At 36.7% G+C, this 27,922-nt stretch overlaps 1 protein-coding gene across 4 annotated transcripts in view; it reads left to right on the plus strand.

Annotated features, from left to right (window-relative positions):
• astn1 (astrotactin 1) overlaps positions 1-27,922 on the plus strand; it is a 192,489-nt gene that overhangs the window by 44,142 nt on the left and 120,425 nt on the right. Inside the window, exons 3-7 of one of the 4 annotated variants that reach the window (XM_043260157.1) lie at positions 6,431-6,824; positions 8,857-9,006; positions 15,292-15,411; positions 17,632-17,778; positions 21,795-21,962. In XM_043260157.1, coding sequence (XP_043116092.1) covers positions 6,431-6,824; positions 8,857-9,006; positions 15,292-15,411; positions 17,632-17,778; positions 21,795-21,962 — 979 coding nt within the window. Of the gene's footprint in view, positions 1-6,430; positions 6,825-8,856; positions 9,007-15,291; positions 15,442-17,631; positions 17,779-21,794; positions 21,963-27,922 lie in introns of all 4 variants that reach the window. The other 3 variants (XM_043260150.1, XM_043260163.1, XM_043260171.1) reach the window with 3 other exon arrangements.

Here is a 27,922-nt window from a genome sequence, read left to right on the forward strand (position 1 = left end):
GACCTCTTGGATTGATGCTGGTTGTTTGGTTTTCTTCCTTTGTTGCTGCAGCAATAACTTGGCCCTTGGATTAATGTTTCAGTTTTTTTTTTTTCCTTGTGTGTGTGTGTTGGACTGAACTAATAAATCCAGAATTTACGATGTGATTAAAGTCTTTCTTTGTTTCCTACTCCCCATCGCCTATAAAATAGCACATCACACACCTTGTGCTAGTGCAGCTCTTGGTAAACAGTGCTATTATTTTTTTCCCCCTGTTTGAAATATGTATGGATAATTTCCATCTCTTCTGGGAATATTAGAAAGATAGTGTTTCAGAGGAAACTGGCGGGGTGGCATTAAGGTGTATACAGAATTGGATACGAAGGAGAGCTAAAGCAATAAAGCAGAAATCAATTCTTCCCGCATTGGCTAACAGCCAATAAAATAGTTGCTTGACACCCTGTGAGCTGAAGGTATGTAAGAGAAAACACATGCTTCTTTTCTCCATCCTTGTATATCCTTTTTTTAATGTATGAAACTGATTTATTTACCTAGACAGAATTGACAGTAGGTATTTTGAAAAAAAACCCCCCAAAAAAACAGCTGCAAGTCCCAAAATGCTGACCTTTCTGAAATTGTTTGAGACGTTAGATGCCCTTGTTTTTCCCAGTCCCATCTTAGCTATGCATCTCTATAGGCACCTGCAAAGCAAGACCAGGATGCAAAGGTGTAAACATCCTGAAACCTCAACTCCATTTATAAAACAGACCTGCTGGAGATTTGAGTTTCTGCCCTGTTAGCAGCCATAAGAGGAAAGTGATATATCTTTGCGTTGAGCTCTTTCCCTAGGGCCCTAGGCTGCATGAATGTAACCAATGGCTAAGAATGCTGGAAAGAGGGGCAAGCAATGTTAAAAGCGGTGAAAGATGAATCTCTTAGCTAGCCACGAGGATGATGCTCCTGGAATAGTTATTTCAGGTTACACTGCAGTCCGAAACTCTTCGCTGTAAGGTGGGTATTTATAATGGCGTTTACATGAACATTAAGATGCATTGAGTAATATATATGCATCCTCTTACATATGAACAGCCTCCCATGAGGAGGTCTTCACTGTAGTCTAGCACAGAAGAAAGAAGAAGATGATTTATCTATGTTATTATTTTATATTATATTTTATATATTGTGGTGGGAGGAGCCAACGACACAGACACAGTGGGTGTGGCGTCAGGCCTCTGAGAGACTTTTTATTAAACAAAATAAAGTGTCCAGGGGGAAAAGTGTCCAAATAAAGGGGGAACTGGTGTCCTCGTTGTGCTGCAGGGGAAGTGCAGGTCTGGTAGTGTTCCAGGGGAAAGGGTCCAGGTAAGGGGCGGAGTCCGGCGGCCGCACGCGCTCCCCTCTCTGGTCCGGGGCACGAGGGGCGGCGGCTTCTCCCCGCGGCTTCTCAGTCGCTTCTTACTCCGGTCGGCAGTATTGAAGGGATAAACAGCCTGGCATCCTGGCCCGTCAGCGGTACACGTGTGCAGTCTTCGCCAGGACTACGGAGTCCGACAGCGCGCTTCTCTGGTCGGTGTGTCGAGTTTCTTCACGCACCCTTCCTGGACCCACGAGGACACCAGCGTGCATGCACGGGGGAAGAGACCGGTCTCTCGAGGCGCGCTCGGTGTTTAACGGTGGCGGTGACGAGGCTCGATACACTTCAGATGTGCCTCGTCACATGCCGCCAGACCTGTCCAATGCCATGCTCCTCCTTTCAGACACTCCCACTCCCATAGAGAGCCTGGTGAAGGGCAGCGAATATTATATATATATATATATATATATATATATATATATATATATATATATATATATATATATATATATATATATATATATATATATATATATATATATATATATTACATGACATGACATGATGTGCTTGGTGCTCCGGGAAAGTGCAGATTCACCTGTTTCAGGGGAAAATCTAGCAAATGTTAAATGGTATATCAGTGATACTAAAATAACATCTCAGTTACGTATGTAACACTCCCTCCAAGAACAGAGACATTATGTCGTGACGACAAACTGGGGTCCCTGATTCACTCTGATTAAGAGAAAAAGATAATAAAATAAAATAAATAAAGCCAATAAAATTTGGCTAGTGGTTTTTTGCATCCCAAGTCATTCCCCGACATATGGGTGTGACGGGAGGAGCCAGCGACACCACGCGGAGGCTTTTATTACCAAATAATAATACAAAATAAAGGCCTCAGGAGAGAGTGTGCCAAAATAGGCGTCAGGTGCAACCACTCATCAGGTTTTGCTGAGGAACCGAGAACTGTTCCCTGGCAATTGATGATTCGAGTTTGTGGCAAGGGGACATAGGTTTTCTGTTCCCTCCATCAGGGAATGAGTGGTCCATAGAAATTGCCACAACCTGAACCCTGTTACCACCTAAAGCACTGCAAATGTTGAGAAGCAACCGCATGTCAGACAAATGCCATGCAAATGTTGTAACCTTCCCAATGCCCCAGAGCAAATTCGCTGACTTTAGTGCCCGGTGGGACCACAGGTGAGTATATTGCTGTTCCTGAGATAGAAGAATATTTATCGTCAACAAGAGAAATCTTCAGATGTCTCCTATTTGTTGTTTTTACAGTTTGGCAGAATGATGGAGAGTGAGCCTTCTGGAGAAGGCAATTGATGGTTCGACGCTGTGGAAGCCACATCCTGCCAGAAGGGAGGTAACATGTGGAGACACTAATATGGACTGACCCAGGCTTGGGGTAGTGTCAGACAAAGTATATGTGCTTAGTCTCAGAGAGGCAGGTCCTGGGACCACACCTACCCTGAGAAAGAAGAATAATCGACTGAGAATATGAAACAGTTTAGGGAAACAGGGAAGATATGGGTTTCAGAGGCAGGTCCTACCCACCTACCCAAGAAAAGAGAGAACGACTGAGAATAGAAACAGGGGAAACAGGGAAGAAATGGGTTTACACGGGGCTGACACCTGACCGGAGACCTGGGCAAGCAACACCGGACCTGGCTTTAGACTGCTGATCAGGGAAAAGTGTGATGGGAACCCTGGACATGTATCCAGGCTGAGGTCTTAGGACAATGTGAGAGTCGGCTGACCCAAACACAAGCCTCTGAGAAAGGAGGTCTTCAGAGGTATGCGCCATGCAGGTGCTGTTATGAGGAGCATGAGTTTAGGAAACCAGGTACGGATGGGCACATACGCCATAACCAATAGGACCTGTTCCTCATTCTCCCTGACCTTGCACAGTGGTTGTGTGAACAGGCTCACTGGGGGCCTTCTGTGTGCCAGTGCATTCGTGTTGAGGGGGGCCTCGGTCAGGGAGCAGTACAGCCTTCCCTAATGGACTCCAAATCAGCCAGATCATCTCAGGATGTGAAAGCACATCAACTGCATGCATGAACTCCCCCTGGAATGTGGACAGAGCAAAGACTTGCCCTGCGACTGACTACAAAGGAGTAGAGGGCAGGCAAGCTGTGACATGCAGTGTGATCATATTTATTTATTTTTATTAGTTTTATTCTTTATTTCATCTTCCCAGGAACCATGCCATGACCTTTGTTGCTTGTGCGCAGCTCCTGAATTAATCCTGGGTCACCCTCATACATTTATTTAAGTGTGATGGCTTGGTGGACCTACAGGATCGCCATGACATGCAGGGCAGAGACAGCATAAGCATCGGCACCATAGGCCTTATTGCTGAACAAACAGGGACCCCGCTGACCATAACAGCTTCTATTTCCATCTTCTCCTGTTCTTTCTTTGTCAAGCTTTGTGTTTAGCAAATTGAAGCAAAAATCTGATGAGTGGTTGTACTTGTCACGTATTTCTACCTGTATTTTGGGTGGCTCAGGATGCAAAAACCACTAGCCAAATTTCATTGTGTGCTTTCTCTTATCAATAGCAAATTAGGGCTCCAACCAAGACCCCAATCTGTTGTGACAACATAACTCGTAGTGACTGACAGATAAGAAACAGTGATGTACATGTACACTTTCCTTTTATTTTCCTTTTGTTATGGATACTGTCCATGCTTGTACATGGATATCAGAGATGGAAGATATGGGCACCAAATAGCATTTAATGGAGGAAGTGTAATAAATAAGACAATAAAACATGGGAGTCTTGACCAGTTCAGTAAATCCCTTTTATCCCTGTGGGTTCTTTCACTACACGCACTTAGAGTTTAAGTGCTCGATAATACCTTGTTTTATGCCCACATGCACCCTTGAACGGAAAGGGCATTTCCTCTTGCCTTTCTCATTTATTCTGCAAACGCCACCTAGATCAGATAAAGGCCCATCTGGAAAACTGTCCTACAATGACCCACTCATTAATATTGGCCAGGTCCCTTGGTTTCACAGCACACACGCTCATGCAGAAACAAACAAGAAAAACAGAACTTTTGTCTTAAGAAATCACAATTATTTATCATCCTTATACTTTCAGAGGGATGAAAGTCAATGAGATTCTTAAACAAAAGGTTGTGACGCACATTTTTCATTGATTTTACCAGCGGAGCAGGAGGTGATTTATCATGAAGAAATGCAGAACCATCATCCTCTGCATAGTTTTCCTTCAATAGTCTTGACAAAAATTGTGCCTTCTGGAAAGTTCTGCAGTATTTCAATCATGTTTAATTAAGTAGAATACAAGAAAGGCAATATATAACAAAAATAAATAGTTAATGGGTTAAGTATTTTAAACAGATGTTAATAAACGATAAATGGCTGTAAGCTATATTGTATGTATATGGTTTTAACCACATTCCCAGTTCATTTGAAATAACATACTTGGCACCATGGAACTAATCATTTATTTATTTATTTATTTATTTATTGCCAAGGAAAATACAAGAATGCTCCAAAATATAACCCATTTTGGGAGCTGATGACTTACAGGACATCTGCTTGAAGTTGTTGAAGAATGTGACAAACCCATAATAGCATCACTTGTATCCGTTGGCTAATTCGATTAGGTTTCCTCATGCTGCTAGACTACGATGTTTCATTTGGTTTTAATAGTTCCCCTTCGTAAAGAGATATCCCATCTGGTCTAATTTTAAACCGTCTGTAACATGCAGCCTTCCATAATTTTCTCCGCAGTGAAGTTACATTTTGCTTGTTTGGCTAATTCAAAGTGATGGACCCAAAGGAAATCAAATTACACAAAACTAATTATCTACTGGATCTGGTGCTGTATGTGGCCGCAATCTTGGTATGGTTTTCATCCAGCAGTCTTTAGCAGCATATGTAGATTATAATCACGCTGTTGTAGTGACTAAAAAGGAACTTGTGAATTTTTCTCCACCTATAATTAGTCATAATCATGGTCATATTTGTAAAATGCACAGAAAACAAACAGTACTCCATGTTTTTCTTCAGTTAGCTACACAAATGCACTTATTGCGTATCTCTTTGAAATCATGATTATTGCATGCTTTTTAATTTTGTGTGCAAATATGGTTTATTATATCTCCAAACGGTTTGAACAAATAATAATTTACCCGTTTTTCCCTCTTTAATTGGCCATGTGGATATCTGCACCACCAGAAAATAACTAAAAATTATTCTAAAGCACACACATATTTTGGCTTAGCATAAATGATGTGTATTCTGTAACTAAGAAGAGCTTTTATCTATGGTACAGCAAACATAACTGGTACACTAATACACTAATACATAATTTATGGTCCAACAAATTTTTGTCATCAACATGAGGATATTAGATGATTTCAAAATGTGAAATGGGCAACCTGGTCTCATAAAAATATGTATTTCTGTGCATTTTTTTGTGAAATGGCATTTTTTATGTACCCTACTGCACATATAGAGACAGTTTGAGTGGTGCTAAAATATCAATATTTTTTTAACATTTTTATATTGTTGATATAGGTATGTATAGCTTCGGTTTAGTTTTGAAATATCTGTGGACTGTTGCTAAAAATGTATACTCTATCATGTTGGAAACATGCCCTACAACTTAAACCTACCTGATAGTGTTAACAAATGTAAAACTGATTTAAAATTGTATTTGTTGATGCAGCTGTGCCATTTCAACTTCCTTTTACACAGATCTGAACTGTTTTGGTGAACTGTAGTTACACGGGCTTCCCTTGTCTCTCAAGTACATCTCTGTACTCCGTGAGCTAACAAACTCTTGTGTAAAAATATTGTAGCTGGAGCTACTTCTTTCTGCTTATGTCTATGTTGAATCACACAGGTACCTGGCTACTCTCCAGTAGCACCTACATGAATCAGTCTAAATAGTCTGAATATAAACACTTATTAAAGGTGTGCAGTAGTGATTCAGGGCAAGCCAAAAACTTGCTTTGGAAATGGATTTATGTGTTTCAGTAGAGTATCTTTTTTCTGTTAATAAATTTGTTTTCTCTCTTTTTTCCCTTTAATTTCTCTGTCTCTGTAGGGTGGTATGATCGCTCTTCTGTTGTCCATCCTTTGTTTGGTGTTAATCCTGTACACTCGTAGACGCTGGTGTAAACGTCGCCGCGTGCCTCAGCCGCAAAAGAGCGCTAGCGCTGAAGCAGCCAATGAGATCCACTATATCCCATCTGTGCTGATGGGTGGACAAGCCCGGGAAAGTTTGAGAAATTCTCGCGGACAAGGGCACAACTCGAGCGGCACGCTCAGCATCCGAGAGACTCCGATCTTGGACGGGTACGAGTATGACATCACAGACCTGCGCCACCACCTGCAGCGGGAGTGCATGAATGGCGGAGAGGACTTCACCAGTCAGGTGACACGCACGCTTGACTCACTACAAGGGTGCAATGACAAAGCTGGCATGGATCTCACTCCAGGTTTGTGAGCCCTGAGCACATCAAACTGCCCTATGTCATTTCGACTGTGAGCATGCAATGGACATTTTTTGTTTTTCATTGCAATTTTAATGAATTGATCTTTTAAGTAGTGGATTTTGATTTATCCTAGTGAATCAAGTCTACTTAATCCTCAATAACTGTTCCTTCAGATCCAAATAACATTTTAACCTCTTAACATCCAAAGGTTTGGGTTTAACCGGAAATCTACTTACCAAGGCTGCATATATTTAATTAATAATACATTGAAATATTGTATTTTTACAACAAAAAAAAAGTTTTTTTTTTTTTTTATAGTAATAATGATCGCAAAGCAGACAAATTAATTGTTTAATTAAAAATATCTCATGGACATGCTAAAGAGAGGGCAGGTATCACGATTTTCAATTATATTGTGAATTATATTTCAAGCTTTTCTCACCAAAATCTGTGGCTTCAGAAAACTTATCACACAAGTCATTAAACCACGTTTATTATTATTCCTAATTTCTTATGATGCCCATTCACCGTAGTTGCATGTAAAATAGCAACCAACTATGACTTAAACAGTGCCTTTTTGTGTTTTATGGAAGTAAGCAAGTCATACAACTTTGCAATGACACAAGAGGGAGTAAATTATATCATTTTCATTTTTGAGTGACCTATCCTTTTAACATGCCCAACAATATTTGGGCTATAAAATTGGCAATAAAACCTCAGACAGTAACCTTAATAATTTTAATAGCTTGCTTTAATCATTCATATAATTAATTCAAGCTTCTAATTCAGAGTTTTGATTTAGTACCTAATTATAGAAGGTTGTGAAGGTTATTTTGGAAAAATAATAGGTTACTGATTACAAGTTACCTTATTTAAAATTTAATAACCAGTTAAGTATTTTAGTTAATTTATTTAAATAAGCTTACTTTTGATTACTTTTATAAATTTCTAATGTTTTCAGCTGTTAATCATTTTCAAAATGTTAACGTAAACCAGGTACAGGTGAATGCAAATGATCACAGAAAAAAGCAATAATTTCTTTCTACATTTTAGAAAAAAACAAAAACACTTTAAAAAAGTTTTTCATGTATCATATACAAAAGGAAAAACGAAAATACATTATTTTGATTCATGCATATGTACACTGTGACACTAAATCTTATTTTTACATCCAGGAACCTACACGATTTAAATTACATGTGCACTTTGCTGGCCCTGAAAATATTTATTTCACCCTGAGAGCTCAAGAGTCAGCAGCAGAGTTCACCTCTTCGAAATGCAGCTGCAAGTGAGAAAACGTGGGTTAAGTGCAAGCTCCAGAAATTGGACAAAACCTATATCAAAACAGCTGCAAAGAGGAAATCAACACGATGCATTTATTTATTTAGCTAGCTGAAGCTATTTTTCCCAAATAATATCAAAGTAATGTCGCTATATATTCCTGCTAAGCAAAACTGCTTATTTGGCCATGGGTTCACGGCACCCATGGCACCCATTTCAGCTCTGCTATAGTCAAGAATAGATACGAGTCACATGACCAGACCTGAGTCTGTGCCAGATTGGCCGTGTCTATTGGACACACAGAATTTGGAATGGCTGGCCCTTATCAGATGTGAAATGATGTTGATGTTTGCCTTGAAGAGTAGCCCATTATAAATACCCCTAAAAAGCTTTGCAGGAGAGGAGCGATTTCATGCTGTCACAGTAATTTGCCTAATACAATAAAAACCCTGCAGTGCCAGTTGTCTTTGTTGTGCAATTTACTCATTATGAAGGGGCAGACTAACTACAGGGGATGGCGATATTGCGTAATGGTGAATGACGGAATGTCATATCCTGAATCGCTGGGCTGTGAAGGCTCTCAGTTGCTTCATTGTAACATAACCCTGAATATACTTCGCATAGACCACTTAGTCTCGTCCTTCTGAATGACAAGCGTTTACATAAAGTGTCTCCACATGCCCTTGGTGGACTGTTATTTGCCTCTCATCTGTCTGCCTCTCTTCATTCCTAATTGTAACCTTTTTTCCATCAGGGAATGATAGCACAAAACTGTCCCTAATGAGCAAGTACAAGGACAACATCATAGCTACCAGTCCTGTCGACAGCAACCACCAGCAAAACACGCTCCTCCCACACAACACCTCCACCAATCAGCGCAAGCGTCTGTCCAGCAAAACACACGGTGAGTTTCGGTATCGGTGTGAAATGGTTTCTATAACCATATGGTTTGCAACCCAGTACGCATTTTGCTATGTCTTTAAGTTTTGTTTGCTTACTTAGCATAACGCTAGCTGATTAGCCTGCTAGCATAGCCTAGTTTTAAAGTCGCTTATACTACATATAGGGTCAGATTTACTAACACCTTGCAAACCGTCTTTTGATAGTACCGTCGGAATTTACTTTACTTTAAGGATGAGCAGTGAAAAATGAGCACTGAAAAGGCATGGATACTACTTTATTGAATATTCAATTCTAGGAGTTTCAGATGCAAAATTTATGAGAAGAGAGTATAAAAATGAATCAAGCAACGGAATTTGTATTTGTCCATTTTACTGGTGTTTGCACCATTGTTAAACACTCCAAAAAGCATGTTTTAAACAATTTTGCTTCTATGCCATAAGTGCATCACCAGTACCTGAAGAGTATCTGCTTAACGACAATGCTAAATTTGCACTGCGCTTGGTAAATTCCTTTGGTCGATATGCAAATGATAAGTTGCGTCTGTGTTCTTTAATTTGCACGTTGCCAGTTAATTACTCACAGAACTTTCCTTTGTTTTGGAATTGCACTCCTCTACTAATTTGCCATTTAGTAAATCTGGCCGATAATTGCAGCAATCTTTAATTATTGACTACTATTTAAAAGTGCATATATGTTTTTTTTTTCTTTATGTTTGTGAAAGAAGTCTCCTGTGCAGCATTCAATTAAAAAAATAAAAATAAATAAATATAGTAATCAAAAAATTAAGTTGTATTATGAAATAATAATATAATATAATATAATATAATATAATATAATATAATATAATGGTTTTCTTTTTAATGTTTTAAAATGTAAGTAATTGCTATAAAGGCAAAGCTTTTCAGCAGCAATTACTCCATTCTTCAGTGTCGCGTGACTAATGAAAAAAATAATTTTAAAATGCAAATTTGGTGCATTTATTTTTTTTTAGTATTTAAATGTATGTTTATGCATGATTCAGTCTAACTAATGATGGGTTTTTGGCCATACCATTTAAAATTTGATTACAAATAGGATGTGCCACTGTTAAAAATGATATACTTTTATTAACATTAATCGAACAGTACAGAAACCATAACCACAGAACCGCAGTACAGTCTGAAACCTGAGAAATGTGAGCCATTACACCCCCACTGAATATCCCATTCCATCCACACAGATCTCATTCCAACCACCGTCTATCTCTGTAATCATAACCACACACAAATATTTGTCTTCCACTCTCTTTGCTATCCCATTCTTGGTTTGATTTTTTCTTCCCCTAGCTTTATGCTTAGCTGATCACATCACCAAAATCTTTCATTCGATGAGGTATTCACGTTTTTTTTGTGTGTTTTTGGTATTGTTTGGTGGTGATGGTTTTTAAAGAAACATGCCTAAAGATATCTACTCAGAAATACAAGCTCCTTTTCTCCTAGATTTAGTTTGAGCACAAATCGCTGATGTCCACTGAAGTGTTTTCCTTGAGTAAGATTCTGATTTCCAGGCTGGGCAAATATTTGACTCTCTGCTCATGCTTTAATGCTTCATTACTTCACTCCAGCAGACGTACAGCCTCTCTCTGACCTTCAGACCAGCCTTTTTTTTTTTTAAACCCAATGCACTTGGATTGTGCATTCACTGCATATGAATGTAAAAATGTAAAGTTGCGTTCAGGAATTTTTGCCTCATTAAAACAGAAATGAATAATTATTTAAAAAAAAAAAGGTTTTACAAAAATTGAACACTCCCATGAAGACTTCAGTCCTAAATTAAAAAAAAAGCTGTGAGTGGGTTGCCATGCTGAGATCACATGATCAGCTCAATGTTATTTCAGATTTTTCTCCCTCATTATAGGACACTTTCACAGCCTATAAAGTACTCATGGAGCAGTACATTTTATCCTCACTTTTATTTTAGGCTTAAAAAATACTGAAATACTGTGAAATATTATTACAGTTTAAAACTGTTTTTTTTTATTTAGGTGCATTTTCAAAGGTGATTTATACCTATGACGTAAAAGCTTTGTCAGCAGTCTTCAGAAATCATTCTAACATGCTAATCTGTTTTGTACTGTATATAATATTTGGTGGAAACTGTGGTGCATTTTTCAGGATTCTTTGATGAATAGAAAACTGAAAAGAACAACATTTGTGTACTTGTATAAATGTGTCTACTCTCACTGTTTAGAAATGTAATGAATCCTTGCTGATTAAAAGTCTTAATTTCTTCAGAAATCAAGAATGTCATATCTGCCAACACAACACAAAAAATATTACCTGCATCTATATATAGCTGCACTTGAAGTATCAGTTATTGTTACCTGAGAGCTGTTGATATCTTTTAACAATGCCATAGAATTGAAGGCGCACAGATTATTGTGAGCAAATAAACATTTCAACTGTTTTAATGATTATTTATGTAGGTGGATTGTGTATCGCCAATCTACTGATTGCACCATGCATGAGTTTGTCTCTGAGGGTTTGAGCCTGTCTTCGGGTTACTGGCCTCTGAAAGCTCATTCTGACAACTCCAAAATAGCAACTCCAGATTTCCATAGCTTTTAACATTCATACTGATATTGCCCTGTTTGTTTTGTTTTTATTTTTTTTTTGTCAAAGTGACTGTTCCCTTTAAAAAGGTTTCTTTTGGCTGCTTTTTCTCTAATGAACCTTGTATCACTATTCATGAGCGAGCTCTCAGAGCAATCCGAGAACACGAAAGCTGCTAAAGGCTATGTTTAGACACCCGTTCACGTCGCCGGAGGAGAACGTGTGTGAGTGCACAGATCCTCTCAAGTTCTTCTTCTTTTTTTTTTTCTCAGTTACACCTGCCTCTCTCACCTCCTCTATTTATACCCCTCATTTTTCATTAGACAAATTAAAACTGTTGCTCTCGGCAGTCAGTGTTTTTCCGCTATCTCTAGGTCAGCGGTATTGGCGTAGGTGTTCGACTTCACCTTTTCTCGTTTCGAGATCACTCTGGCGACACTGTGATTCCAAGACCTTGCAAATGATTGAGTTCTACCACCCCGAATGGCGGTACAAAATACCTTTTTTTGTTGCTGGGGACATGTGCACCTGCACTGCATGCCGAGAAGCTGTTGCTGCTCCGTGTTGAATATTTAAACGAGCTCATCTTTTATTCCCCTCCACGGAGCTTTGCACCTTTGGCCCCTGCCTAATTGTGGAGGCTAGCGCACAATCCTCACCTGCTCTGTGAGGTTTATGGCTAATTCCTTTGAAGGTTCTTCTTTTGTTCTCATTTGTTACGAAGACAAAAAGAGGCATTTCATGTGTCATTTGGAAATGGTTGTTAGCGTTTGAAGTCTTAAATGCCAGGTGTTTCATCAGCTTTTTGTTGGATTTTTATTATAGGCCTATAATCAAGACATTTTTACTGGTGTGCTCTTAAGGCATTTCGAAACAAAAGGGTCAAATACACTAAATTGTTGCATGGTATTTAAGCACAAAAGCCTGCAATCTATTAATGCACCATTCAGTTTAAACAGGCACTAAATGCATTTAAATATAAATATATGTACACTGGTGGTCAAATGGCGGCGAAATAATGAAGATTGTGAACAGCTGTGCTGCATTAAATTTTGGTGGAAACAATGGAACTCTACTATTTAAAAGTTTTATGGGAAATTGATAAAACAGAGAGATTATTAAATTACTAAGAGAGAAATACTTCATCAAGGAAACATTAAATTGGTCAAAAGTTACAGTAAAGAGATTTTACAGTACAATAATGTTACACAATATATATTTCAATTAAATGTGTATCTTTTGATCTCTGTATTAATCAAATATTGTAATCGTTTGTTTTCAACATTAAGACAATGTTAATACATTCAACATTAACATGACTGTTAGCATAACAGTAAATCAGCATATTAGAATGATTTCTGAAGGATCATGTGGCACTGAAGACTGGAGTAATGGCTGATGAATATTCAGCTTTGCTATCACAGAAATAAATTACATATTAAAATATATCAAAATAGCAAACAGTTATTTAGACTGTAATGGTATTTAACTCTACTGTTGCTTTTACTGCATATTTTGATTGATAAGTTCTTCCATGGTAAGCGTTAGTGACCACCAATGTGTGTTCTTTTAGTGAAAACATGTCTCATATTTCTATTTATATAAGCATTATGTTGCCATATTTTCATTGTTCCTTTTCTAAATAGCGTTGCAGAAACAATGGAGACAGCACATACAAATACAGTAATTAGCAATTCTTAGTGAATTCATTCCAAAATGTTTACTGTAAAATCATTTTGACAGCGTAGATGTTTTTAGAAGACATATTGAGGACAACTGGCTTTTCACATTGTTTGTGTACTTTTCATCCCTCTTTACACTTTCATTTATGAATCATTTGATTTGTCATTCAATATTACTGCGATGCGCTAAAATAAAATGCTTACTTTCAGACTCGTGCTCTTTTAAGACTTGTGATTTCACTGTAGGACAATCACAACTCCTGCTGTTCTCATGACCCGCCTGTGTCTTGTTTGCATCACAGCTTTGAATATTTCATGTGTTGTTTTATGGCGGTATGAAATTATATTGTAAAAATAAGCATCATTCGGTTCATTCCATACAGATGGCTCATCTATAAATGATAATTGTTTGATTCTCTTTTGCACCGGAGAAGATGTTTTTAATGGATAGCCACACTGTTGTGTGAATACGGAGTAACTCAAACATTATTTCTCATCATCGCGAGTCGGTCTAATCCACGGGTCGGTGCGCTCATGCATCTCTTCCTCACGCGCTGCATAATGAAAGCGTTTGTCTAGCTCTGACGGGTAAATTGTGTCTTTTGTGCACGGCAAAAAAAGAGCCCAAAGAGGCGTGCATCTCTTATCTCAGTCACACTCCTTACCTCCTGTTCATTACTTATATTTACCCAATACTCTTCTGAGAGGAGAAGTGCATCTCACAGAACAGCGATTACTGTATGACTTCTGGCTTATTCTCTATAAGTCATTTTGGTGTGTGCTGTGTATGATGTATGTTTGCAATTATACAGTCTCTAATGTGTTTTATATATCATTTATTTGAATGCTTTGTAGACCCTATAAGCACTTTGTGTCAAAACACTATTGTATTATTATAATGATGTGCAATATTTTCACCTGTTGTATTTTCAATTATCTTTGTAAGTTATCCATTGCATAATTTAATTCACATTTTTGTATATGTTTTTTTTTTCAAAGTGTTAAATAATTTTCTTTTTAAGTAATTTTTTTAATCCAAAAAATAAATAACCTCAATAAATCAAAAAAAAAAAAAAAAAAAAAAAAATATATATATATATAATAAATAAATTAACCGAATAAATTAAAAAAATGTAAATAAAATAATTATTTCTTAGGTGAGATCAACCAGTGTGAGCGCGCAGTCCTAAACACACTTCTCAAAATGGTGACAGCAGATTCTAACGGCAGATGCGCTGATGCATTTCATCTGATTTTTACAGATCAGCGATTGGCTATTTTATATAGAAGGCGGGGCTTCTTGTGATTGATCAGTCATTTTCCCTGTTCAAAACAACATGGGTTTTCTTGGGTATTCTATAGTCTGTCGTATCACTAAGCAGCAACCTTGGGAACATAAACAATCAAGAAAACAGCATTAAAAGTTTTTCATGTATTATGTATTACAGTAGTGTATAAAGTGTGTATGAAGTGCCTTAGCAATTGCAACTTAAATAACAAACTTTTTTTGTGGTTTTGCTGCATTATCTGTCTCTCATTAACAGAATCACATGGCTTTCAGTATACTAATTCAGTATTTCTAATGAATCTGTTGTTTTGTTTGTAGCTCTTTATAATTACTTGCTGTATTAATCAATAATGCTAGATAAGTAAACAAAGGGATTGGCAATTAGACAAAAAATCACCCTATTGTCATGCTGTCAGATTTGTTTAATTTCAAAACCTCAGAATGACATTGTGTTTGGAAATGTTCTTGTATGTCATAGGTAAAATCATTATTTTCTTTCTGAACTGACTTTGAACATTTAATTGGATAATCAGTCAATAATTAATGTTGATGTTTTTCGTTATTGAGACTAGCATCGTTTTCGTCAAAACTGCTTTAGGTTGCTTTACACGCAGAATAACTTGAAGGTTTGTCTTAAAACACGATTACTCTTTTTTTTTTTTTTTTTTTTTGATGATGATGATGATGAATTAGTTGATAGATAATTTTGTGTATGAATTCTACAGCGGGTTCAACTTTCCTGAACCCGGATGGAGACTCTGGGACGGAGGCGGACAGTGAGCCGCAGCTGACTTTCTACACCGACCCAAACCGCAGCCGCCGTCGCAGTCGAGGTATGAGAAACGGTAACGTCAACACCGCGTGGGGCTCCGGGGGTAAGGAGGACTTCCACACCATCGCATGATTTCAACTCGCACCGCCTGACTGTGGCCATTTGGTGTTCATGTCACACTTTGTTCGGAAAACCGAGCAAAGCTTTAGTTGTGAAGGGGCTTGCCTTACAACTACCTCACCGACCGAGGCATGTCGTTACGTGTGAGATTTGCCATTGATTTGACATTGCAGTTGAATCCTGTGTTAAAACTATTTACAGGAAAGCGCAAATGCTTACTTTTTTTTTTTACTGTCCTCCAAATTGGACTGTGGCTCCCCTAGCAATTTTTGAGTTTGCTTAGAGAATTATTCAGAGCCTCTTTGTGGACTCCATGGACCACCTCTGAAATGAATGACGACTAAATGCATGCTTACAAGTATTTAAGCACCTTAAGCTTAGCGGCTCCATCTGTAGACCAGCATTCAACATTAAGTGGCGTAAATGTGTGTATGTTAAGAGCTAAGAGAGCGTGTGACAAACTGGTTGGACGGTACTGTCAGATGCTAATGGCTAGTATCTGTCTGAAACTCTTGTATTGTCCCCAGAGGAGCGCTGCATTGTTTTCTGAAGAGACTAGACTGAATGCAAGGCTCCCTAAACTCTTGAGGAGCTGCCACTTGAAAGGAAACTAACAGACAATCACTTTGCTTTAAGACTTTCTCCCTCTAATTACCAAATGCTTAAACCCTGTACTTGTCAAAAACGCTACTAGTCAGCTGTAGCAACAACACCTTTAATTGGACTTAAGTTAATAATAGACATGGCTTGTGTCGCATTTCCCCACTACATTGCTGCAGTAACTGGTGATTGGGTGAGAGCAGTGTGTTGATTTTGATAGACATGTTTGCGTACGTTTACTTAAAAAAAAGAAAAAAAGGTGTTATTATGAACTGTCATATTTGAGTAAGGTATAGTAATAGCAGTGGCAATTAATTGTATTGTAAAATATTATTATAAATCTTTATGTATGTTATAATAATATATTAAGTAATACTTAATATGACTTTTAAATGTTACACTGATATATACATACACACTATTTTCTACTGTTATGCTGGCATTTATCTCTCCATAGTTGGAAAATTGGATCTATCTCCTAATACTTACAAAAAAAGACAGAGGCCAGGGGACAAAAAGTTAGATTATATTCTTATCTAAAATGAATTATTTTGAAATAGTTTCGCTGTAATTAGACCTTGAAAAAGTAGTCCTCAATGAGGACCAAGTCGGGTTTTGTCTATGTCGACCTGGCCAAACGCAAAAGCACCAGTTCCCATAGCAAAAATGCTTTACATAAATACCGTTCCCATAACAAGCATATATTTTTAAGAGATGTGTGCAAATGTTTGAATCAATGCCTTCCGTTTTCTTTTGATCATTTCGTTACTTCTTTTGATGCGATATCTCTCAGATAACATCTATGCTTAAGATGATGAGGATTTTAATGCTTCAATATTGCAAAAAGGGGTTCCTCCTTTTGCAGTTGATGTTCTGCAGCATTACTGCAATGCTAAGTGTCTGCACAGATGTCATTTGTTACCCCTTTGTGACTCATTTTCATACGTTGTACATAATCAGTGTAAATATGTTGTATATTGACTTTTGTCACCATATATGTATCATCTGATTTCCTTTCATATGTATTTCATTGCTGTTTCTGATTGCTGCATCCTATATGTTCATCCTGACATGTTTTTAACAGTTTTAAATGTCACTTGTGTCAGTGAGCTACTATATGTCGGATCATGAGAGTTGTGTCTGGGTGTGTTTATGTCATCTTGTGCGTTGTATAATACTCATACACCATTTGCAGTGTCTTGTGCAATTTATTTTACGTGTAACAGATGTACAGGGCAGCACGACATCAAACCAGTTTGGCTGTGGTACAACGTGGTCAAAAAAAGCTCTTTTTCATATTTTGCCATTTGCAGTATTTAGCATAAAAGCAGCAGGCTTCAAAAGGTAAAGCATTATCTCACCACTGCTCGATTCGTGCCAGCTCTTTCGCAGCTCCCAGACTTTGGCTGGCTGGTTTGATCCAGTGCTCCTTTCATGGACCACCAACCCTGATGTGGGATGTTTTTTAACTGCCTCCCTTGTGCCTTCCCAAGGTACACATAAAAATGTGAACTTTCCAGTCTTGTAGCATCGCTCTTTCATTGCTTTCTCTCTCTTTCTGTCTTCTTCCCAGGTTCCCCACGGAGTCCTATCAACAAGACCACCCTGACTTTGATCAGCGTGGTGAGCTGTGTGATCGGACTGGTCTGTGCGTCTCACCTCTCCTGTAGCCTCAACGTCAGAGTCATACTCCACGTTCCGGAGCACCTCATTGCAGACGGTAATCTCATCACCCGCTCTGCTTACCGTCCAGCCCCTGGGCAGCGGGGGTCCTCGGCCCCCCGTCAACCCCCTACGACTTCTACTGTATTAAAGCAAATGTCATGCTGACTCTCTCTCTGTCTCTAGCGAAAAGCCAAACAGATGTGTGCTGAAAGCTTCAAAGAACAATCAGACACAAATGCATAGTCTCTAGTTGTGTTTCAAATTGTGTACTAGGCTGTACACCATGTACTCGCACTGCACGCTGTGTACTTGGACATCTAGTGAATTAATTTTTAAACAGTCTTAAATGAAACACTACTGTTTATTTTTCATTTATCACGGAGGTTTTCAGACAAACCTTTGCTCTCATTTAGTGTTGCTGTTAGTTTTAACGTTAGCTAACTTGAGATGACAAGTAGATATGAAAACCTCACTATCAGATTTTTACATTTACAAATACCCAAAATGATCGCTGACGGTTTATCATTTGACTTACATTTGTCCATCGTCTTTTCATTATAATAGCAGATAAGCTACAATGAAGCTGATTTTAAGATTGAAGGTTGTTAGCAACACTACAAGTTACTCTAAAAATATCCTATATTGAAAGGGAACAATAAGTTTGGGGTGCAATTTTGGGTGCAACAGGATTTGATTTTATTTCTCGCTAAACCACTAGAATAAGACAAAAAGCTCACTGCAGCAGTACTGTACATATCGTAAACAATCCTCGACATGATTGCGATCTTTAACATAAAGTCAGTTTTACAGTAGTAGTTGATGTGATATTTATTTTTTTTGTTATAAATGTACTTTATATATGAAATAAGAATGGTTAGAATAATCAAATATATTTTAAAGAACCGTGAAGACTCAAGTTAATCAGTATTCGATTATTATGGGATCTCTAGGCAGTCCAAGAAGCTATATATATATATATATATATATATATATATATATATATATATATATATATATATATATATATATATATATTAATAATAGTGTGTATTACATACTAATTTATGTATTACATACTGTACTGCGCTGTAAACGGTAGCTTTAAACCCCATAATTCATTTTTTAAGGCAAAATCAATAAAACTATAAACAAGCTAATGAAACATGAAAACATGTTTACTAAAACCACAGTTTAAATTTAACTTCAAAGGTGACTGCACACGGACTCATTATTGAAATGAATCATTATTGAAACATCAGTAAATGAATCACTGAATTCGAACAGACTGTATTGGAGACTATTGATTGATTTATTGACTATTGAGGCTATTTTCTTTGCCTGTTTGGCTGCGCGCGTGTGTGTGTGTCTGTGTGTGTGAAAGAGAAAAAAAGAGAGAGGCAGAAAAACTCTGATGTAGCATTTTGTCACGCTACACTGCTACTTGTTGAAAAAAAGTGGCTATAGTGTCTGGAAAAAGCAACATTATTTTGAAAATAGCACACTGTAAAAAAATCTGTAAAATTTATGGTGAAAAACTGGTTAGCTGTGGTTGCTGGAATTACTCCATAACAAATACGGAATGTTTTTGGTTTTACGGTTTATGTTAACTTTAAGTTAAATAGCGTAATTTCATTAACTGATATAATGTTAATATACCAACCTATCAAAGTACTGAAATCTGTTTTGTATCTTTGAAACACTCTGATAGCCACCAAATGCAGGTGGTGACGAGAAACATGAACATATATAGAAGGTGCTCAGTGTCATTCACAGAAACACTAAACACCATCATGGTGAGATTAATTTAAGTGAAATATGCAATAAACATCAGTTTAACAACATTAGATGTAACATGCATCTCTAAGAAACATAACTGATGTGGAACACAAAGAGGAAACTGTGATTTAAAAAAAGAAAAATAATCATCAAATTCAAACTAAATTTTAAATGCAATGCAGGGAATTCTGAGAACGTCAATTTATGTTTTTTCCCTGTAAATTTCACAGGTTACAGTTAACCATTTAACAGGTGTGTAGCATTTGTTTTCTGTCAAACACTGTTCTTTTTTTACGGTGCACTGCTGTTTTCTTATGAAAAATGTTGTTAAGTTTGTAGTGCTACTTTAAGTTAGTCCCTAGAACTACACTTCCAGACCCACACTTGTACACAACTGTAACCGATTTCCCAAGGGTTCTTTGTTTGTGCTTTGGACCTAAGTTGTGTTTGTGTTGGATGAGCTTGTTATTGAATTTCAATGTTGCACCTGCAGTCCAAGACTACAGGCCTCTCTCTCTCTCTCTCTCTCTCTCTCTCTCTCTCTCTCTCTCTCTCTTCCTTGCTCTCTTTCTTTCAGCTCATTGGCATTTCAGCCGCCACTTCTAGAGTTTGGGCTATATGATGGATTGTGACTGGCTTTGCTCATCTGTCATTTTGTCTTTCATGCAGAGCTCTTTTCTATTGGGTCTGGTGCTTTAGGGTAGATTAACATTCACATAGATGTCTAAGTGGAAGAAATCTGAAAAGAAGAGACTTGAAGGATTCACAGTTCGCCTTTTGAATTGGAAAAATCAGATTTAAGATGTGTCTATAACTGTCTAACAGAATTACAGGGTAAAATTTGATGTCAAAGCAGATCTGATAAAACTTGATTTTTGCAGAATAAATTCTGCTCTATATGGTGTTCATGGTTTTGAAATATTCAGAGGGATAATTCAGAATACATCATGCTTTCAGTTCAGCTGTTTTATCTGTACTGTTGTATCTTATCCACGGCTGTGCATGAATCATTAAACATAGAAAAATGTCTATAAAGCATAGAATTTTAGTATTCTGCTTTTCTTTAAAAAAAAAAAACCTTCATACAATATTATGCCTAGCAGTTATGAAAGAAAATGTTCATGCTGCTAAAACTCTTCTTAAGTCTCTTAGTACTGTTGATTTGACGCAAATGGTATGGCGTACAATTAGAGTCTTTCCATTAATAAATTAGCCAAATAAATTAATCAGTAGCTATGTTTCGATCACCCTGTTTTCATGCGCACATGAGAGACGAGTGATGAACATGAAAAAAAAAATCCTTTAATTCACAAAAAAAACAAAAATACATTTTTTAGACCCAATTGATTGTTTTTTGTCTTGTGCGAAAAACGGTTACTATGAATAATAAGAAATGGAAAGACATTTGCACATCCGCATCAAAGAATTGATTTGAGCAATGGAAGAACATTACCGGACTAACCAGCGTTCTCTTTGCACAGCATCTGAAATGCTGTTATGGTCATTCTGATGTACTAAAATAAATCTTGTCGTTAATAATTAGTATATTCCAAAAAATATTATATTCAATAGCTTCTCCCACTGTGATATTTAGCCCCAGTTTATCAGGAAGTGACAAACAGAAGTGGACAGTAGTAAAGTGTTTTTACTTTCACTTTTACTTTTACTTTCATTACTTAACTATACAAAGCATAATGTCATACATTTTTGAATTACTTTTCCTTGAGTAAAATACTGAATTTCTAATGTAATTATGTATTAAATGTTATTTAATATGAAACGTAGTGCAGTAGAAATAACGTTATTCTTTGGAACGTTAACGTTTTCTAAAGAAAAACACTGATAAAGTTCTTTCACAGCAGAGTGAAAACACTCCTTGTTGGATGGAAACGATTCTTATTTGCAAATGTTTAATGCAGCATTCCACAAGTTAAATTGGTGAATTTGGATGAAAAGTCGGTTATTAACTCACTTAAAAGACAAAGGAAGATGAAAACCTGCTGAAACAGTCACTTAGCAAATGAGAGAATGAGTCTAAACATATGTTTGGTGAATAGTTTCAAATCACGTGACGTGTCGAAATCCCCTGCATTGCAGTTTTATTTTGTTCAGTGATAAAATAAAAAAATTCCCAAACATTTTTGTAGCACAGTTACATACCGGTTGTACTGTAGATTCAATTCGTAGAATCCATTTAAAGGGTTCCATTCTGAACACCAGCTAATAGAGTTCACTATTTACTAATTTATTTGATGTAACTTTTAACAGATGTCCTCTCTGATTCTTCTCTTTCAGGCTCCAGATTCGTTCTGCTCCAGGGCAGCCAGCTGGACGCCTCTGATTGGCTGAACCCTGCCCAGGTGCTGCTGTACTACCAGCAGAATGCCAGTGGCCCCTGGGTCAATGATCTGTGTGGCCGCCGTCTCTTGGACCCCTGTGAGCACCAGTGTGACCCAGATACAGGTACAACACCACCCTTACATGATTCTGTACTTCACACAGCTCATGTAGAAAGTCTGACACTAGGAGCAACACGCACTCTGAGGGACATACTAAAAAGGCTAGTTGACGTAAAAATGAAAATTCCATCATCATTTAGTCCCCTTCATGCGTTCAAAGCGTTTTCCTCGGTGGAACACAAGAGTGGGTATTTCGTAAAAAGTTGTTTAAACAGTTTGAAATGCAGGATATTTTGAACGCTCGTGTATGCAATGTTTTGGACCCCGCTGACTTGGACATAAACAGTTAAAACCTTCACATTTTTTTGTTCCCCACAGAAATGTCATACTGGTTTAAAATGACATCGGAGTAAGATTTCTGGTTGAAGTATGTCTTCGAACTGCACATTGGGATTTTTTTTCATTAGTCTGCATCTTTGCCTAATTAATCATAAAATAATCTTTCGTTCCACCCCTTCACCCAAGTGAATGAGTGCCCATCCCCTCCACTGTGTAAAATCAATGTGTTCACCGAACTGCAGTTGTAACGCAGCTTCCTTTAAAGAGCAGGAGGGACAGGAGAGAGAGGCTTAGCTCTGATTCATCTGTCGTTTCATTTGCAGATTTCTCTGAAGGTGTCTCTCTTGAGTGAACAGTATTAAGTAATGAAAGCCTAATTGAGCGAGAGCTGTGAGGACAGTAATGCTCGGCAATGAATCTTTGTAATGTAAGACTTGGGCTTATACAGCTTGAGTGACCTGGATTTGAATTATTATTTCTTTTTTTTTTTCTTTTTTTTCATTTGCCTGGGACATAAATTAGGCAAAGCACGGATCAAATGGAGTGTTCAAAACTTAGAATATTCTGAGCCAGGGAAGCATAAATATTCTAGATGATATTTGATTAAACTAAGGAATGTTGAGTTGTATGTTAGCCCTCCAAATGAACTTAGACCATTTGAGATTTAAGCAGCTGCTTATAATATGCTTTCTGAATGCAAAATGGTCCGATTTCACTTTAAAATGGTCTTCGCTTCCGTGTAATTTTAAGTATATTTAGCTGTTAAATTTCATTATAAAAAGATAACGTCATACGCTTGCTCTAACGCAGTTTGTGGACAGTTTTCTTCCTATCACCGTCTAAAGAAAAAGTGCAACAAAACTCATATGATTCATAGTCAACACAGAATTGCACATACATATTGCATGTAAGTTTGACTTGTGTTGTTTTGCATACGGTAAAGTGCCTGTTAGTGTCATTTCATTTGCAAACCCTACAATTTTGTAAACCATGACTAAGAGCAGGAATATTAAATATTAATATATTTGATATTAAAATATTTAAAATAGAAATACAAAATCTGAGAGCCACAAGGGGTTGCTAAGGGGTCTGCAGAAAGTTTGAAAGAAAAAAGAAATAGTTTCAAATGGGTTTGTTAAATATGTCAAGAGAGTTTATTAAATGTAACACAATAAATTACATGTATAAGTGTTGAATTTAATGAGATGAATGTTTTGTTTTTTGCTATTGATGACCATAGTTTTGTAAGGAGGAAAAAGCATCTGCATACATTATGCTACAAAATATTTAGATTTTTATTCATTTTGTGGCTTGCTATGTAAATTCTATTAAATTGAATATATATATATATATATATATATATATATATATATATATATATATATATATATATATATATATATATATATCCCCAGATGTTTTAATCATCACATCTTTTGGTTTAGCACAATATAAAAGCCAATAATTAAATTTTTGTCATATTATCATATATAATTAAATGTTGTCATATTCAGAGGTTGTTGGATTTTATAATTCATTTTTTTTTATTGGTTTTATTATTTAAAAAATGTACACACTACATGCCTATGAAACCCATGACAGTGTTTATGAATAATCTTAGGCAGTAGGCAGACGTTTTCTGTTTGCATCATAAATTTTAATGCACTGTCTGCGTTTTAACACTAAAGATTGCAACTTTGTAAGCTGAGATTGATCAATTCAGTTTTATAGTTGTTCCAGTCAGGCAAAACATAGTCAACAGACATCGAGGTACATCAAAATGAATGGTAATACATTTGGTTTATAGCTGTTTCTCCGATCATCTGCCGCGGGAATCAGTCCGACGTTGTTATCATTTGTTGACAAGTTCCTCCTGTTTGCATCCATAATTCAAAAGAGGAACTCCACTGGGCTTTGAAAAGTGAATCTTCCAGCCCTAAATGAATCAAAGTTGGACCGTTGGGAACTTGCCTTGCTTTCCTCACAAATGAAATCTAAAGCATGAGGCCTTGGTACTGCCACGGTTCAATAATTGCATTGTGCTTTTTGTAAGATGCATTCTTAATGAAAGCCTCGGTGCGTGTGGAGGGGAGGGGGGGCAGAGACTACGTGGCAGAGGGTATTCGTGGAAAACCGTAAGACTGTCTCAATCAAACTAGAGATGGGAGATACTGATGAAAGCGGGAATGGGGAACGACAATAACTGGAGGTGTGAGAGCTTTAAAAAGAGATTGTGAATCAGAGGAGCGGAGGATGTGTAAAAGTCGAGATGAGAATCGGACTGATAGAAGGCCTCTCGGAGGCCCTGTTCACCTCCTTCATTCCCATCAGGTTTCAGGGGACATTTATTAAACAAGAACACGCCATGTTGTGTCTCAGGCTACCTGATCCTTGCACCTTCGTTTCATTAATTTGACTGAATAATAGATCCCCTACAGACTTCCTCTGTGGTTGTGGAAAGAGAGGAATTACTAGGGACTTAAAAACTTCATTAATAAGTAATTCTACACAGTCACTCTCTCTGTCTAAATCCAATAGTAGTGATTTATTTTTACACACACACACACACACACACACACACACACACACACACACACACACACAAATAAAAATGAACTGGAAAAGTCAGCAGTATTTTTTTTATAGGGCACTAAAAAAACAACACATTAACGAATGCTTACTGACCTATTATGTGAAAATGTCCCTAATTGTTCTTAAAAAAATTAGGGTAAAACTTATAACGTTAACAACAATTATTGTACAAGAACAAACAATGAACAAAGCATTTATTACACTATTATTTTTTGTTAATGTACATACAGTTGTTCATACAGGTTATGAGAAATATAACCCATTGTAACTGAAGTGGTCGAATCGTGTTCATTGTGTATTATAAATTATCATACTCTTAATAGGTATAAACACACATAAGTAAATATTATAACCCATTAAAACTGTTCTTATAAGTATTCATTAGATGATACAACAAATAGTTATTTATAATGCATTATGCATTCATTATAACGCCTTAAAATAGCCTTATAATGTATTATAATTACAGGCTTCATAGAAAGCGTAACCATAAATTTTGATTAAATTCAAAAATTTTCAAGTTTATGGATGCAAATACATTTGTATATTTATTTTACAACATTTGCTGTACTTGTTCAAATGTAATGCAATGTCAGGTTAATGCAATTTTTTTTTTTTCCGGATAGTTTTCACATCTTAATCAAAATGTATAGCTTAATCACAGTATATATGCGTGGAAGTTTGTAATCTTTCTCTTTTTTTGGTTTAGAAATGCCAGCGAGTGCCAGCTATGAAAATTCTGACAGTATTGATGAATAATTGCAGACAGTGGAGTTTTTCTGTTTGCATCACAAATTTTAATGCACTATCTGCATCTTGCCACTAAAGATTGTACGCATTCCTATACAGAGATTAATCGTGCCTAGAAATGCATAATAACACATTTGCTTTATAGGCACTTCTCTGATATTTTTCACCTTCTCTCGTAATAGGTTAAACTGATGGGTCAAAATTGTGCAAGTAATTAGTTCTGGTATTTACATGCTCAAATCAGAAGGGTACTTGAATATGGACATGGACAATATGGTAGATGTTTAGCTTCAAGATTTTTTTTCTGAATTCCTTCGGGTTTTTGTAACTGGAATGCATAACAATTAATTATGATAAAATTAGAATAATTTGTAAAACAGTTAAGATTTCACACTGCAGGACACTTCTGCTGCACAGCAGTACAATTTTAAAGTATTAAGAGATTTTGACATGTTGTTTCCAACTGTTACACTCCCATATGCTGCGTATTTACAAAAAGTAAAGCTTTGACTTATTTTATGCTTATTAATGCTGCAAATCTCTTTCTGTCATGTAGAGATGCCACACCACAGGTCTGAATAAATGAACATTGTATTACATCCACATACAATTTAGACTTTATCAGCTTAAAAGCTTTATTTATTTTATTTATTTATTTTTTTTACTTCCTGTTATGCCTCGCTCACAATATCTTCTTCTGCATGTATTTTGTGAAGAGATAAATGAACAAGGTATGTATTTCTTATGCATACAGCACTGGCTGAGCGCCTGCTGGATATCCTCAATGATCACTCAATCACAGAGCCACTGGGTACATGTTTCCTGGCAAAATTGTCATTTACCACCCAGAGTCATAAACACTCCCTGCATCTCATTTGAATTGATAAAAATGCTATTATTACCTAAGGTACAAGTTTAATTTAAGTTTTACAAATTACTTTGGCAAAGCTAAAACAGTTAGCTATGTATATAATAGCAGTGCTAGACCTTATTATTGGCCTGCCAAAATGTGCTAATGATCAGTAATATATCAAATTAAGTGTTTATGACTGACAAGGGTAAATTGCTTTTGTCCTGCACTGCACTTTTTTTTATTAAAGACAAGTATAGTTTTAGAAGAATAATTGGAAGTTTATTGTATGAATTTTATAAATGTATTATATATTATATACTAAAACCAAAATAGAACACTGATGATTTAAAATGATTATTTGTTTGCATTATTTGTAAAAATCAGTTTAATGTATATATATATATATATATATATATATATATATATATATATATATATATATATATATATATATATATTAGTTTGCAGTTGTTTTAAATAAAGAATTACTTTTGTATTGTAAAGTATTCATTTTTCTATTAAGACAGTTGCTAACCCCTTTTGAAAAGTATCTAATATTAATATATTCAGCAGGCATTTTACAAGATGAAAGTAGACTGAATACAACATCAGTCGTAATCAGTGTTTTAGTGTTGTAGTATCTCTTTAAAAAAAATATACATACATATATTTAAAATCTTTCTCTCCAGTTTGCATCTTATACACTTTTCTCATGTTATTAAAGCCCCACTATTGCAAATCCAGCAGTAGTCTGCATAATGCAAAATTTAAGGGTCACATATTACATTAACTAAACTCTGGGTAAATGACGTGCGAAATCGTCATAATCACTTACATCGTCCGAGCATATTGATGACCGCTGCTTTGCACAAAATGTCAACAGATGTTTTCCCGTTTAGCCTTTTTCATATATTCTCTTCTCACTCATAACACATTTGTTTCTATGTTTGCCAATGCCATTTTCCCTCTGTGCCCCCTGTGTTCGCATCGGCCTGCTCACACATGTCCCGCTCGGGGTGCAGCCTCATCAGTCCCATGAACCCAAATCATGACCGACATGCCTGCGGTTTGGCCTGACAAGACTGATCAGCTGAACTCAGAGTGATTAGACTTGTCTGAGCCATGAGCACTACCGAAGACGGCTGACACAGGGAATCTGCTGCGAATGCATATATGCTTCAACACACACAAAACACAAAACTGCTATTTATAGCACAGCACGGCCGGAGAATCACCATATTAATGTAAACATGACAATGAGGTCATTTTCACTTGACTCCGAAGTGGGTGAAATAATATCTGTCGTGCAGAGAGCCGATAAGACTTTGGATCAGGGCATAGTGTGAATGTGAAGGGGGGTAAAAGCAAAGTACTTGGGAAGTCGTGCAACTTCACGGGGTCAAACTGATATGTCACGTTCACAGCCGCTTCACAGATTAGTCTGAATGGGTAAAACTGGTGGAAATGGACTATTAATAAATTGACTTCCT

This window comes from Puntigrus tetrazona, chromosome 2 (genome assembly GCF_018831695.1).
Source record: "Puntigrus tetrazona isolate hp1 chromosome 2, ASM1883169v1, whole genome shotgun sequence".
Taxonomy (NCBI): domain Eukaryota; kingdom Metazoa; phylum Chordata; class Actinopteri; order Cypriniformes; family Cyprinidae; genus Puntigrus; species Puntigrus tetrazona.